This window comes from Scyliorhinus torazame, chromosome 6, assembly GCF_047496885.1.
Source record: "Scyliorhinus torazame isolate Kashiwa2021f chromosome 6, sScyTor2.1, whole genome shotgun sequence".
Lineage (NCBI taxonomy): Eukaryota > Metazoa > Chordata > Chondrichthyes > Carcharhiniformes > Scyliorhinidae > Scyliorhinus > Scyliorhinus torazame.
Genome location: NC_092712.1, coordinates 37,826,484 through 37,840,845, shown reverse-complemented (window position 1 = coordinate 37,840,845; position 14,362 = coordinate 37,826,484). Strand labels below are relative to the sequence as shown.

Sequence of the window (14,362 nt, the reverse complement as noted above, 5' to 3'; positions counted from 1 at the left end):
AGGACCTTGATGGATGGTGGTACAGGTGCGACGGGCTGAATGGCCTCCTCTGGCTCTTGAGTTCGAGGCATCTCCAAACTATTATTTCGGGCCTGGGGAATAATAGGCCACCATGCTACCCTCCCGTGTGTGGGGACATAGCCCAAGAACCCCCACAGCCATTTCAAAGCTCCCACCAACAACACATATTTCTACCCAGCGAAAAAACATCAAGGAGTCCACAACTTGTATTTTTTTTTTAATTGTTTATTTTCATATACAAAAAGATAAAGTTGAAATAATCCTTTCTAGTTTTTCCTACTATTGTGGTGTTGCTGCTTTACACGGAGAGTGGGTGGGGGGCGGGTAGGGGATAATACTACATTCAAATTGGTTTATTCTGGCACCCGGTCCAGAACCTGGAACAGCAACACCCCAACATAGCATCTAGTCAAAAGTTTTGATACTCATTTCTAAAATTACCACAGTAAAAAGAACAAAGATCACTGCAAATTGTATGAAGTATGTTACAATGACAGTTAAGTGTTCTGCCTAAAATGTAGTCCTTTCAGAACTGCAATTCAATGGATGGACAGTTTCAGGGCGTTTAACGGTTTAAAAAAAAAAAATCAACATACTCGTCTTTTTCCAATTCAAAGGGGTTACATCAAAAGAGCCCAACTCTGTTTTTTTTGTCCAGTTTTTCATTTTTCTTTAAAGTATAATTTCTGTTAAATCAGTAGTACAAGCTATCACTGCCCTACAATTTCAACTACAATAGTCAATTATAACCTACACAATGTTTTTTTTTACAGGTCGCATCCTGGTAAAAGGAACAGTACTTTTATGTTTGGCCCAAAGATCAAGAAACCTTTCAAAATCTTTTCCAGCATCAGTTCTCGGATCGTTGCAATAAATTCCTCCTTTAAAACTGGTTCAGATCGCAAGACTATTTCTTAATTCCTTCATCCCAAGTCATTTTCCTTTCGATATACACTCTTTTTTAAAAAAAAGAAAATCCAAGTTCATCATCGTCTTACCATTTGCTCTGGTAAATAAATAATTACTAAAAACAGACTTAAATATCGTAAATCAAAAAAACAAACAAATTTAAAATGCAAAATAAAAATAAAAAGCTCCACGGTGTTCTTTTTCCTTGAGAGTTTTGACAATGGCATTGTGTGGAATCATGGCAATAGCATAAAGAGATTCACCAGCTACACGAGTAAGTCAGAAATACCAAAAGAGTTTTATGTCACAGCATTTAAAGTCTGATTTGCAAAACAAGGCCAAGAAAAGGTTATTGGCATCAGTCCTGCCCCATTTGGAGCAGCTAATACTATTTGTAACAGTAGAGTTCTTACTTCACAGAACTCTCAAGGCCAATGCAGGCTTTGTCCCAGAACACTGGCTGAACATAATCTTTAATCATTTTACTGTTGACACTTGCTCAAAATACTGAAAGGTTCTCCAGGTAGCAACTTAAGAGACAGCACTAATTAGCTCTTGGCAAACCACACAGCATTTATAATCCTTCAATCGTGTATGTTTTAAGCATGTGGCAAAGTTGCCTCCAGATTGACCTCTTCTGAAAGGGCTGACGAGTAACAGCAAAGGATAGAGAACGACCCGACGCTGCAGTTAGGTCTAGCATTTTCTTGCCTTTTGCCTTTCTTAAGAAAAAAAAGAATGATGGCGATACAGCAATCTTAGAAGTTCCAAGAATTTTAATCCCAATTTTTTTTTTTTTTTAAACTTGTAAATTTAAAGTTAGATTTATTTGCACTGGCAGTGAGGTGACGCGAATCATTTGGGAAGCGAGGAAGCCATATATAAAACCAATTAGGCCGACTTAGCTGAGGAAGAGAATCTTGGCTTTGACTAATAACCCCAGGGTCAGGAATCAGTTGGTTGCTATGGGCACCATCCAGGCATTACCGTGCCATATGGGCTCCAGGAGAGCCCAGATTGGGGATTAAAAGCAGAGGCTGCTTGAATTTGATATATGCCATGAAAAAGATGACACTAAAAGGACTGGAGAATTTAAGTTTAATGGTGCTGCAGCCTTGAATAATTCACCTTTAAAAAGAACCAAATAATTTACCACTGCACTCTATCACTATCAAAATATCTTGGTCCGCATTACCTCTACTCGCATGCACACATCACGCGCACGCATGCACACAGCACAATCATGCACGCACCAAGTGCACACACATGCACACCATGCACACTCCACGCATAACACAAGCATGCATGCACCATGACGTACACCATGCACACACCACATGCAACACGCACATCAAGTGTGCACACACAGACCTCATGTGCACACGAGCACAGCATGTGCACACAAACCCATACACCACACACGCAATCAATTTAAAAACAAACATTGTTCCCAAGGCAGAAACATCCGATGCATTAAAAGGAGCTTCACTGTCTGGAACAAAGGCAGGAACATTTCTGAGAAATAATAGTGAGAGGAAGGGGGTTCCTCGAGTACCTGGTCCTAGCAATGCAGGAAGCATCAATCACAATTACAACCGAGAGAGGGTGCATAAGATATTAGACATATCAGTATCACCTGTGAACAGTCTGACTGATGGGCGGCTCTCTGGTTTACAGTATCCTTACCTGATGGATGTTTACCCTGGGGCCTCCTGTTCCGTTGCCCTGCAGAGTTCTAGTCCACGGGCCAATTGTAACTTCAAATCAGGTGTTTTGCAAAACCCACAGACATATTAAAACTCCAGTGGCAATAGTTGGGCTTCACAGGACAAAACTGGGCTATGTACGCTGTGAATGCCCCCACACACCCCCAAAGATCCATCCTGAGTTCCTTCTCCAGTAATCGGAGGTGGAGTTGTTTTGGAAAGAGGGAGAATTCTCTAATCGTAGCTGGACTACCAGTACTCTGCAGAGTTCTTATTCCGGAGCCGGGCTGACGGAACTCAGCAGGTGCATTTTGCCTATAGGAGTGGGCCGGCGCCCTGGTCATCGGTTTCTGGTGCTATGTTGGCACTGGGTGGCCTCCCTTTGTCTCAGTCCTGGCTGCCAATTCTCTTAGGCTCCCCACTCACATCAGATCCCTGAGCCTGTGGTTGTCAGCGCTGCCAATTCTCCTCGGTCTGAACCTAATCACTTATTCACGCAACTTTGGGGGCGGCTGACTTGACCTTTTACTTGCAACTCTTGTCGTTTTGTGCCTTTCGTTCTGCATTCCATGTCACCGTTTGATTTCGCACTTCGGGCTGAGGCACCGAATCGCGTTGAACTGTGCTGCGGAGATAAGACTTTTAAAGCACATTTGGGGCCTACTGCTGTGTGGTTCTCCACAGATCCCCCCAAAAGCTGTTTCCCATTAATAAGACAAGGCTACAACAATCCACCCCCCCCCCAAAAGAAAAACATTGGAAACAAATACCCGACGAGGAAACACGCTTTGCCATCACTGCCATCAAAATAAACACTTTCAACACAATGCGATTTCAGAGCTTAGCAAAGCTCTTTGGTACTTTTTTGTTTTGATGCTGGACCTGTGAGAAAAGATTTTTCAATCCCTGGGGAGTGTTTTTGTTTTCACAAGTGAATATCCAGAGAGGTTCTCGTTTTGTGTACATCTGCGGTGTCCAGGAGTTCCAGCTAGCAACACTGTTTAATGAGGTTTGAGGTAATTGGTTCCTGAACTACCTGGATCACGAAAAAACTGCATCCAGACAAAGAAAAAACACTAACGCCTGACCAATGAGCAGAAGGAAAGAAACAAAGAATAGAGCTAAAATATTCGGGTTTCAGCTCAAACAGAACCCACGCTAAAATACACACAGCAGTTGCTTGCCACACACAATAAAGGAAGAAAGTAAAGGAAAGGCACAACTTCTGATTACTTTTCACCTTTCCGTCAGTTCTAAGTGTTGGCATGTGGAGAACGTTAACTTAAATTACCCCAGAGTCGAGTGTTTTTTTTCCAAGGCTGCAAGGATCGTCCCGAACTCTTTGCCTATAGTGCAGTCGTTTTGTGAAAGAGGCCGAGCTACATGATCTGATGGGTAACGATCCGTACAACCCAGCGATAATCGTGATCAATTAGCACCATCCAAACTTTCCTCTGCCTGGACTCGCGAGATCAGCTTGGAATACTAATGCAACCCCTCAGTCTTATTTGCACAGAGGACGAGTTAGATGATGTTGCTTGTGAGGTTGGCACATGCCTATACCTGCAGCTAAAGGCTCTGATCAACAAAAAAAAGTTGTATTGTACAAGACACAAACCAGCCTCATTCCACTGATAGACCATGACCAGTGCGAACATGTACCCTGCCCACTGACCCACTGCAGGTGAAGCAGTGACCGTGGGCAGATCAGCAGAGCCCTGTTCACGGAGCCTGTACTGGGAGCAAATGAAATACCAGCCAATAGCTAATTTAGCTCTGCGACTGTCAAATTCAACCACTGGTCATTAATGCACAGTTCTTTTCCAAAAGCAGGTGAAGATACTGGTCATGGCTTGATGGCATGAAACTAGAGGCAATTAAACTGGTTCCAAGAGTGCTACAGTCTTTGAAATATAAATATCTTGGGATCTGTGGCCCAATTGGAGATGGGAGCTGTGAGTCCAGTGATGGGAGCAGCGAATGTGGAAGGAAAGGTACACGATTAGAACACATCTTCCAACTCCCCCTCAACTCTGGAAAAGAGAGAAATCACCTGCATCTTCTAACATACATTCACTTAGTGTTAATTTTGCATGTACTTATCAAAACGGAATAAATGAAAGGGCTTTGTGACAACCCAAAGCTACCAGAGATCTTTGCCGCAAAACCCCAGACAAAATTAGCCACCACCCCCCCACTTCGGTCTGTCAGATTGGATTTATGGCTCTAGCGGCAGTTCTGGACAGCGGCCTTCCCGCGTTATGGGCAGAGCATGAGTGGGAAGTTCCACGGAGGCGGCTAGGCCACCACACCGGAACACACATGTGCACACACACACATTGCCCTCCCGCACCGTTAAAGAGCAGGTCCTGGCCTTCTCCTCAACAAGTAACTTGGTAAAACTGTAAATATGTGATTTGTGGGTTCCAAATCCACCTTTGAACGTTAAAAGCATTGAAATCTATGGGGGGGGGGGGGGGGGGGGGGGGGGGGGGGAGAGAGAAAAGAGACTCAACAGCCAGTAGGGTGTTAAACACCGTTTGAAATACGTTTGTGTAGCTTCATAATGCCGAATCTGATGCCCCTCTCTCCACCCCCCCCGCCGCTGGTTTAAACGATTAAAAAAGGAACACAGTCCTTTCCAAAGGAGATTATCAGGAACTGACGTGTTGAAATACAAAAACTCCTGCCCCGTTGCTAGTCCTGCTCCAGGTGTCAGCTTCAAATGTTTTTTTAAATCGTTACAAGATCAGACTAGCGCAAAGTTGATTTACTGAAATGGCTGGCAAAATAAATAAAACACCTTTCACATTACAGGTACCCCCCAGGAGTCAATACTATTAGTGATGGAGAGGGATACTTAAAGGAGTCGAATCCTGCCACATCCCTGTTTTGGCAGCCCAAGCATGGGCAGGAGTTTGAGATGTTGGAACTAACCTGGGTTTATCTTTAATGCGGTGTCTATCTTATGACTTGGGACTTGGGTGCGTTCTCCTTGATCCCCCCCACCCAAGGTTAACAATGGACCACATGCTTCTCAGCTCTCTCTCTCGCTGACCTGGGCCCCAATTTAGGCTTGGGGCCTGGAAAAAAAAAAACAGGCTTCAGCCATCACGCAGCTCTCCGAATCGTGTCACGTACCACTGTTCGTTCAACTTCGAAATACAGCAAAAGCGAGACCGTGAATATTTACAGTACCATACAGTGACCACAGAGAATAGGACAAAAACAAAGAGCGCAAGACTCCTGAAAACACCAGCCAGACAGGTAAACCTGGTTTCCAATCCCTCCAAAAAGGTCCCAAGACATGACTAACAATTTTTGCCAGTTTTCAACATTTTGTACCGAATTTCCACTTGTGGAGAAGTAAAATATAGAGATCCTAAATGGAAGAATCAAAAATAGAACCCCAAACCAGCAAGTCGCCAAACAACTGTTGTACCACCTGATGTCTGAAGAGGTATACCGCTTTCAATTGAAACAAATAAAACATCATCTTAGTCTTTTGGTGGTGTGATTCATTAGTTGAGTAACAGGTTGTAATTAAGTCAATCACGTTCCAATGCACAGCACGGAGACGTTTTTCTAAAAAATGTTATAAAAACATTGATTTTCAACATGGTTTTTGTGACATTCCTAAAAGGCATCATTTGCAAGTTGTGATTCTTCACGTTAAGTGCCATTTCAATATCACACAAGCTTTGGGCAATTCAGCACATGTTTCTAAGGGAGCACAGTCTGGACTTGACTCAGCAAAGCTACTGCACAAATTAGGTCAAATGCTGGTCTGGCTTTCATACAAGAGTAAAGTCTGAAGAGCTTGGGCCGATTGTTCCCCCCCCCACTCACCCCATTTTGAGTCTTATCACCTGTTCCCGTCTGCCTCCTATTATATTTCATACAATGCTGTCTTGATGCTCAAGCCAATGAGTAACGTGTGCCAGAAGTTAGCTGGTGATGCAATGTAGTGCTGGTTGTTTGGCAGAACATTCAGACTCTGGCATCTTCTTGCAATTGGGGTTGCAAATAGACGCAACACCAATTTCCACAAGGGAGGTCCTCCATGTTACTTCAGATCCGACTCCAACATTTCTCAATGGGAAAATACTCCCTTCTGAGATTGCAGCAGCAGAGCCGGTCAACAATACAGCGGGGAGCACCTATCTGAGAGAAATCCAGGCCTTGTTGTGATCCTCAACTTGCCTTTAATTGTAACATTCGATCCAAAGATTCTGCGCTCCCACAAAGCCATGCAGAGGATATACAAGACCAGGATGTCTGCATGATCCACCCAGCAACTGGCCTACAAACACATCTAAGGAGAGCTGGCTGTTGATGTTCAGAAAATCAAACAAAACATACATCAGAAAACTGAGCAGATACAAGGAAATAAAGTTTGAAACAAAAACAAGCAGAAGTTTGCAAATCTCGATGCGCATGAGGAAAGTGCGAGTCAAGATTTTGCCACTGGAATTTGCAATTTCTGGTGCAACAGCACCTTATGCACATGAGATTTTGTTTCCCCCCATTTGGAATCATCCTCCCATGTTCACTGAAACCGATACAGCTTTGTATCCTGCAGTCTACCTCACGTCCTTAAAACAGACTCTCTTTCAGACAACCGTGGCCACATTTAATTGAAAGAAAATCTTAAATACGCCCAAGCGAATAGTCTCAACATTCGAGATGTGAACATCACGTTTCCAATACAAGCCCCAGTGCTGCCAGGTGAGATAACGATCATTCAGAATAGATCAAATTTGCGATCAGGGTCGAGGGGGGAGGCCAAACACATCGGAGCCAACGTATACGGCCTCGGGAATCTCGGAGCTATTAGAATTGACTGTTCAATGATGTTTACTGATACTCAAAAGGCACCAGAATGCAAAGAAGTCTCCCCAGACAGCCAGCGGGTAATTTTAGCCAACTGCACTGAGCTAACCCAGACCGTCTACATCTACCCGACTCTTATCAGGTGAAGGAGAGCAGCACGGACTAGATCTGTCAAAGAGGAACAAAGCTCTCACAAGAAGCCTGGGAATACATCTGGTGGTGTCCAAATCGCCAGGCACAAAAGCCACAAGGCTTCACAATCTTTAAGCTACACAGTAGTTAGGATGCCTGGTCCAAAAACCGGCACATAATACTTACAATGTAGACTTTAACCTTCGCTCTGCCACTAAATGCAATCAATACACCGTCAACGTAGGGAAGAGGAAACAGATTCAATTTCAAGAGAAAATAGGGCCGTCAAGGGGCTAGCTCAGATGTGATGGGCCAAACTGCCTCACCCTGTGCCACAAGGTTCTACACATTAAAAGTGTTTGGTGTCTGCTTCAGATTTTAACAGCCGATAAACTAAACCCACTCGTTTTCCTTGTTGGAAAACTACACGACTGGGGTTATATTTCAATCTGCATACGCCAATTTTAAAATCTGTGTTAAAACGAATTGTGCAAAGAATGGGCTGAAAGTACATGCACGGAATGGGAAATAAAGGCTGCAGTTTTCACCATCATTTCAACAGTGCTCACCCCCCCCAGCAGATAAACAACTTGTCTTTTCCTTTAATAAAACAGCTTGTGTATTGGCATTTTTGTGAACATCTAGCACACTCTCATCGAACCAATTTAAAAAATAAATCACACACTAGTCTCACGCTGCTAATCGCCCTGTTTGTTAACAATATGGCACCTGGGGCTGGGGGGGGGGGCAGAGTTCAAATTAAAAAAGGTGAGAGAGAGAGAAGAAGACAGAGAGAGAGAGAGAGAGAGAGAGACTGACTTAGAGAGCTTCTGAAAAGAAATATTTTTTTCCAAGCTTGTGTTCAGAAGGCAACTGCTGCACAACAAAGTTTAGCTGCGAGAGTTTGTTTGTTTTAAAAAGGGACAAATCAAATCCACCACAGGAGTGAAATATTCACAAGAATTATCAGAGTTACAAAAAAAAATAGAAGGGTGGGAAGAAATACGAGGAGATGCTAGCACACAAACTGAGACAGATAATGCCCAAGTACCTTATTATAGCCAATATTTGACAACTGCATACAGTTATTTACAACGGTGCTGTACAAGGTAAATGGTAGCACTTCCTAAGAATTTGGAACTTATTAAACTCCCTTGTCATAAAAGCCACCTTACATTAAAATAGCACTACATCCAACACAACTAACAAATATATAATAAAATCATACAGGTAGAAACAAATCTGAGGTATTTCTGGTTTTTGAGGTGGTCTGTGGTCATGAAATCTTTTTTTCTTTCTCGTTAAAACCTCGGAAGCCATGTGTTTATGCGTTTGTATTTTTTTTTGAGGCTGTCACGTGCGTTTTCATTTTCTGAGCAATGCAAAAATTAAAAACTCGTGTTGAAAGAGCAGCATTAGGAACATTCACTCACTAAACTGCTTATGGCGTACGCAAACGTGGCCATAAAATATGCACCTCTTTTAAGACAAAATAAAGAATTTATTTTTTTGTGTGGTCGTGGATGATGACGTAGCCCACCCCCCCCACCTCAAATAAACAACCCCACCCATCCCCAATTTACTGGTTACCTGAGAAATACTTACGTAGCTACTTTATTTTTTGTTTTTGTCCAAATGCTGCTAAGTTTGTTAACTCCTCCCTCCCAGTTATTCTCTTCCCATCATAAAACCACCCCGTGAAGAGATCACTACAGCTTCTCCCTCCGTGTGTGCGTGCGTGCGTGCGTATGTGTGTATACTGTGACACCCGTTCAATCCGTGAAAGACATGTTTACCATTAAGCACTCACTGTCATAATGTAGTTCCCTTGAGGAAGGTAAATCGCATGTAACAGTCTAAAAAGTTTCCTCCTATAATTGCAGCATCTCCCCCCCCCCCCTCCCACCCCACCCCCCCATTTTGTTGTTTTTTTTTTGCAGGTGATACAGGTTTCATATCTGTGTGTCTGTTTAAAATAAAACGTCACAAACATGCTGTCGAGAAGACAGGAAAGCCACGAAATGAGTGGGGAAAGTAACTCACGGCTAAAATGGACTCGAGTTCTGAGGTACCTGCACCTGGTATTTTTTTTCCGCTGCATTCACTAGTCGGCACCTGAATGCTTTTACACTGAGATGTTCATTGATTACAGTAGAGTAATGTGCTGGTAAATTGTTCCGAATCCGAAAGAAGAACAAAACAAAAAGTCAGGTTAAAATAGCAGCTGTGTTGCTTTCAGTGGTTCGATTTCCATCGAGTCTGGGAAAAGACACAGATTCTTTTTTTTCATATATATATTGTTTTTCTCTTCTCTCTTCTGGTTTTCGCCCTCAGATGCTGGACTCTTTGGGTGGCAGGTCCACGTTCGTGACTGCTGTCACCATTGTCACCAGGCAGTCAGAGGTAGTGCCATTGATAAGTCTGCGGATCTGCGAGATACGCTCCACGACACAGCCAGCCGAGAGGCGGGCCTCGGCATCGTGGTCCCAGCATTCTTCGATCGTCTCACAAAACAGCGCCAAACCCTGAAGGGAAAGTTGTGAAAGAACACAGCGCTCGTTTAGGAATCACACAGAGCGACTGAGCACCAGAGGTGGTCATTCAGCCCATCCCTGCCAGTGCCAGATCATTTCCCTGAGCCCTGCAACTATTTTCCCCTTTAAGTATAGATCCAGTTCCCTTTTTCGAATTAGTATTCAACCCACGTCAACACCCTTTCAGACAATGCGTTCCAATTCTTCCCAACTGACCAAGTGAAAACAATACATTTTCAGGGGCTGGTTTAGCACAGTGGGCTAAATCGCTGGCTTGTAATACAGAACAATGTCAGCAGCGCGGGTTCAATTCCCATATCAGCCTCCCCGAACAGGAGCCGGAATGTGGCGACTAGCAGCTTTTCACAGTAACTTCATTGAAGCCTACTCGTGACAATAAGCGATTATTATTGTAGGGGCTGGTTTAGCACAGGGCTAAGGAGTTGGCTTTTAAAGAAGACCCAGGCAGGCCAGCTGCGTGGGTTTAATTCCCGTACCAGCCTCCCCGAACAGGCGGCGGAATGTGGCGACTAAGGGTTTTTCACAGTAACTTCATTTGAAGGCTACTTGTGACAATAAGCAATTTTCATTTTCATTTCATTTCTCATTTCATTTCCATTTTCCATTTCACCCCTGGCTCTTTCGCCAATTATCTTACAAGTCAAGTCAAAAACTGCTGTGGTGTGTTCTGAACCCGTGCTCACTGAATTACCCGTCTCAGCCTCTCCATTACAAGTCCAATAATTTCTATTTTCTACGTAAGTACTGGCCCAGGGCTTTCCAAATTCTGACAATTGCATGTTTAATGTTACCCAAACATCCTGCACTCGGTGCATCCCCGGTTTCCTTTGCTTCCTCATAGGCTGCTTAGGCCCCCGAGCCCTTCTCCCCATCAGCCTCTCCTCCGTAAAGATCATCCTCACAACCTAGCTCTTCGGCCCCATTTTTGGTCACTTGTTTCATTCTCCCCTTAGTGCGGCTGGGTGGCAAATGTTGCCTGATAGCAAGTTATTGTTGACATAAAATCTGTCATCTTTAAATCATGGTCACATTTTAAAGGCAAGAAAGCAACATCCTCAAAACATTTAGTCAGATTAAATTTGAGGTTTGGTGGATTGGCCATGCTAAATTGTCCCCGAGTGTCCAAAGGTTAAGTGGGGTTACGGGGATAGGGTGGGGGAGTGGGCCAAGGTAGGGTGCTCTTTCGGAGGGTTGGTGCAGACTTGATGGACCGAATGGCCTCCTTCTGCACTGTAAGGATTCTATGGTGTGATGAGCTCTTTGCTGGGCCTTGTGCTTAGGGTTTGGTTTTGCTGGGGCCACTCTTGACTTTTGAGTGGAGAGGCTGAGCTCCACTCTGGGACACGAGCACACAAACCCAGGCTGACATATCAGTGTGCTATTGAGCACGGTTAGGGGTGATGCCTTTCTGATGAGACGCTGGGTGAACATAGCACTTTTCTTTTTGTGAAGAGCAGGGAATGCTCCCGACATCCAGGGACCTTTTGTGCGAATCAGTTGCTACGGTCATCTCTAAAATAGCAGAACCTCTCTTCTGCTTTGGGACAATTGAGGGCAGGAAGGGGGAATCTATAAAACATCTAGAGGAATAGAAATGAAAAGTAGGGAAGTTATGATAAACCTGCATTGATCTTTTGTTAGATCACAGTACTGTGCTTGCCACATTATTAAGGAATTGAGAATGGAAAAGATTCACAAAGATGACAGCAGGAATGGGTGGATACTGGCAAAGGCTGGGTCTCTTTTCTCCGGTAAGAAGGTTGTGAGATGACCTAAGAGATGTCCTAAAATTCTGAAAGGTTTTGACAGAGAGGACACAAAATGTTTCCTCTCGTGGGGAGGACCATCAGACCATAAGATACAGGAGCATTGAGTCTGCCCCGCCATTCAATCATGGCTGGCATGTTTCTCATCCCCATTCTCCTGCCTTCTCACCATAACCCTCGATTCCCTTATTAATCAAGAATTATCTAGATCTGTCTTAAAGACACTCAGCGACTTACTGACAGTAACTTAAAGGCATCTTATTAAATGCCTTCCGGAAGTCCAGCTATACATCATTATCCATTTGGCTTGTTGCATCGTCAAAGAACTCTAGCAAATTTTACAAACATAATTTACCCTTCATAAAACCATGCTGACTCTGATGGAGTCACTTTTGACTTTCCAAATGTTCTGGTATTACTTCTTTAATAATGGATTCTAACAATTTACCAACAACAGATATTAAACTAACTGGTCTGTAATTTCCCACATTCTGCCTTTTTGAGTAAAGACATACATTAGCATTTTTCCAATCCACTGGAACCTTTCCAGTGTCCAAAGAATTTTGGAATATTATAACCAATGGATCCGCTATCTCCGCTGCCACTTTCTTTAACACCCAAGAAGTAGGCCCTCAGGACCTGGGGACTTATCTGCCTTTAATTCCAATGGTTTGTTGAGTACTGTTACTTTATTGTTCTAAGTTCCTCCCTTTCTATATTAAATAGAGGCCAAACATTGATTGTACATCTCTGCCATTTCTGTGTTCCCCACTATTAATTCTCCGGTTGCATCTTCCAAGAGACCAACATTCACTTTAGCTACTCTCTTCCCTTTTATGTACTTTTGGAAGCTTTTGCTATCCTTTTTGATATTTTGCACTAGCTTTCTTTTGTAATTTACCTTAGCTCTTTTGTTTATGTTTGAATGTTTCCCAATCTTCTAGTTTACCACTGGCCTTTGCAACATGGTATAGCTTAATTTTTGTCTTTATAGTGTCCTTAACCTCCTTGCTTAGACATGGATGTTTTTTACCCCTCTTACCATCTTTCTTCCCCTCTGGAATATATTTTAGTTGTGAGGAATTGAGTATCTCCTTAAACAACTGCCACTGCTCATCAGCTGACTAACCTTTTAGCCTTCCTGCCCAGTCTATACAGGCCAAATCTGTCCTCATGCCGATGTAATTTCCTTTGTTTAATTCCACAACACTAGTGTGGGACTCCACTTTCTCACCCCAAACTGAATTTTGAATTCTGCCATATTATGGTCACTACTTCCTAGTGGATTTTTAACTATGAGGCCATTAACTAATCCCTCCTCATTGCACAATACCAAATCGAGAGTAGCCTCCTCCCTGGTTGGTTCCCCAACATAATGCTCCAAGAAAACATCTCTAACACATTCAATAAACTCTCCCTCGAGGCTACCTTTGCCAATTTGATTAATCTAGTCGATGTGTATATTAAAATCACCCATGATTATTGCTGTACCTTTCTCACAAGCCCCCAGTATTTCCTGGTTTATACTGTGCCCCACTGCGGAACTACAGTTTGGGGACCTACAGGTTACTCCTACCAAGGACTTCTTCCCTTTGCTATTTCTTATTCCTACCCAGACTGATTCCACATCTTGATCTCCAGTGCCTATATCATTTTTCAATCCAGCACTAATCCCTTCCTTCTCCAGCAAAGCTATGCCTCCTCCTTTTCCTTTCAGTCTATCTTTCTGAAATATTGCGTACCCTTGGATCTTCAGTTCCCAGACCTGGTCTCCTTGTAACCATGTCTCAGTAATTGCCACAAAATCAGACCCTTGTGTCTCTATTTGCACCTTTAACTCATTAATTTTGTTCCGAATGCTATGTGCGTTTAATTACAGTGCTTTGAATTTGTTTTGTCAAGTTACCCTACTCTTTTATAATTCCTTGGTGCAAAAGGACATTCCCCTATTTTTCTTCTGGTAACCATCCACCACATTGCTAATTTGCACTCCTCATAGAATTTACAGAATTATAGAATTTACAGTGCAGAAGGAGTCCATTCGGCCAATCGAGTCTGCACTGGCCCTTGGAAAGAGCACCCCACTTAATCCCACACCTCCACCCTATCCCCGTAACCCAATAACCCCACCTAACCTTTTTGGACACGAAGGGCAATTTTTTAAATCATGGCCAATCCACCTAATCTGCACATTTTTGGACTGTGGGAGGAAACCGGAGCACCCGGAGGAAACCCATGCAGACACGGGGAGAACGTGCAGACTCCGCACAGACAGTGACCCAAGCCGGCAATCGAACCTGGGACCCTGGCGCTGTGAAGCAACTGTGTTAACCACTGTGTTACAGTCCGACCTCCTTTAATTTAGGTTTTCTAATTTTCCCTGCAACTGATGGGGGACAGAGTTTTTGGGAGCGGGGCCCGGAGGGGAGGGGCCTGCTGA

The 14,362-nt window shown here is 43.6% G+C and overlaps 1 protein-coding gene across 2 annotated transcripts in view; it reads right to left on the bottom strand.

The window, feature by feature from the left end:
* Nucleotides 1–346: 346 nt before the first annotated feature.
* LOC140424755 (activin receptor type-2B) overlaps nucleotides 347–14,362 on the bottom strand; it is a 771,495-nt gene continuing 757,479 nt past the window's right edge. For both annotated transcript variants that reach the window (XM_072508132.1, XM_072508134.1), the window contains exon 11: nucleotides 347–10,126. In XM_072508132.1, coding sequence (XP_072364233.1) covers nucleotides 9,932–10,126 — 195 coding nt within the window. In that variant the 3' untranslated portion in view covers nucleotides 347–9,931. The remainder of the gene's footprint in view (nucleotides 10,127–14,362) is intronic.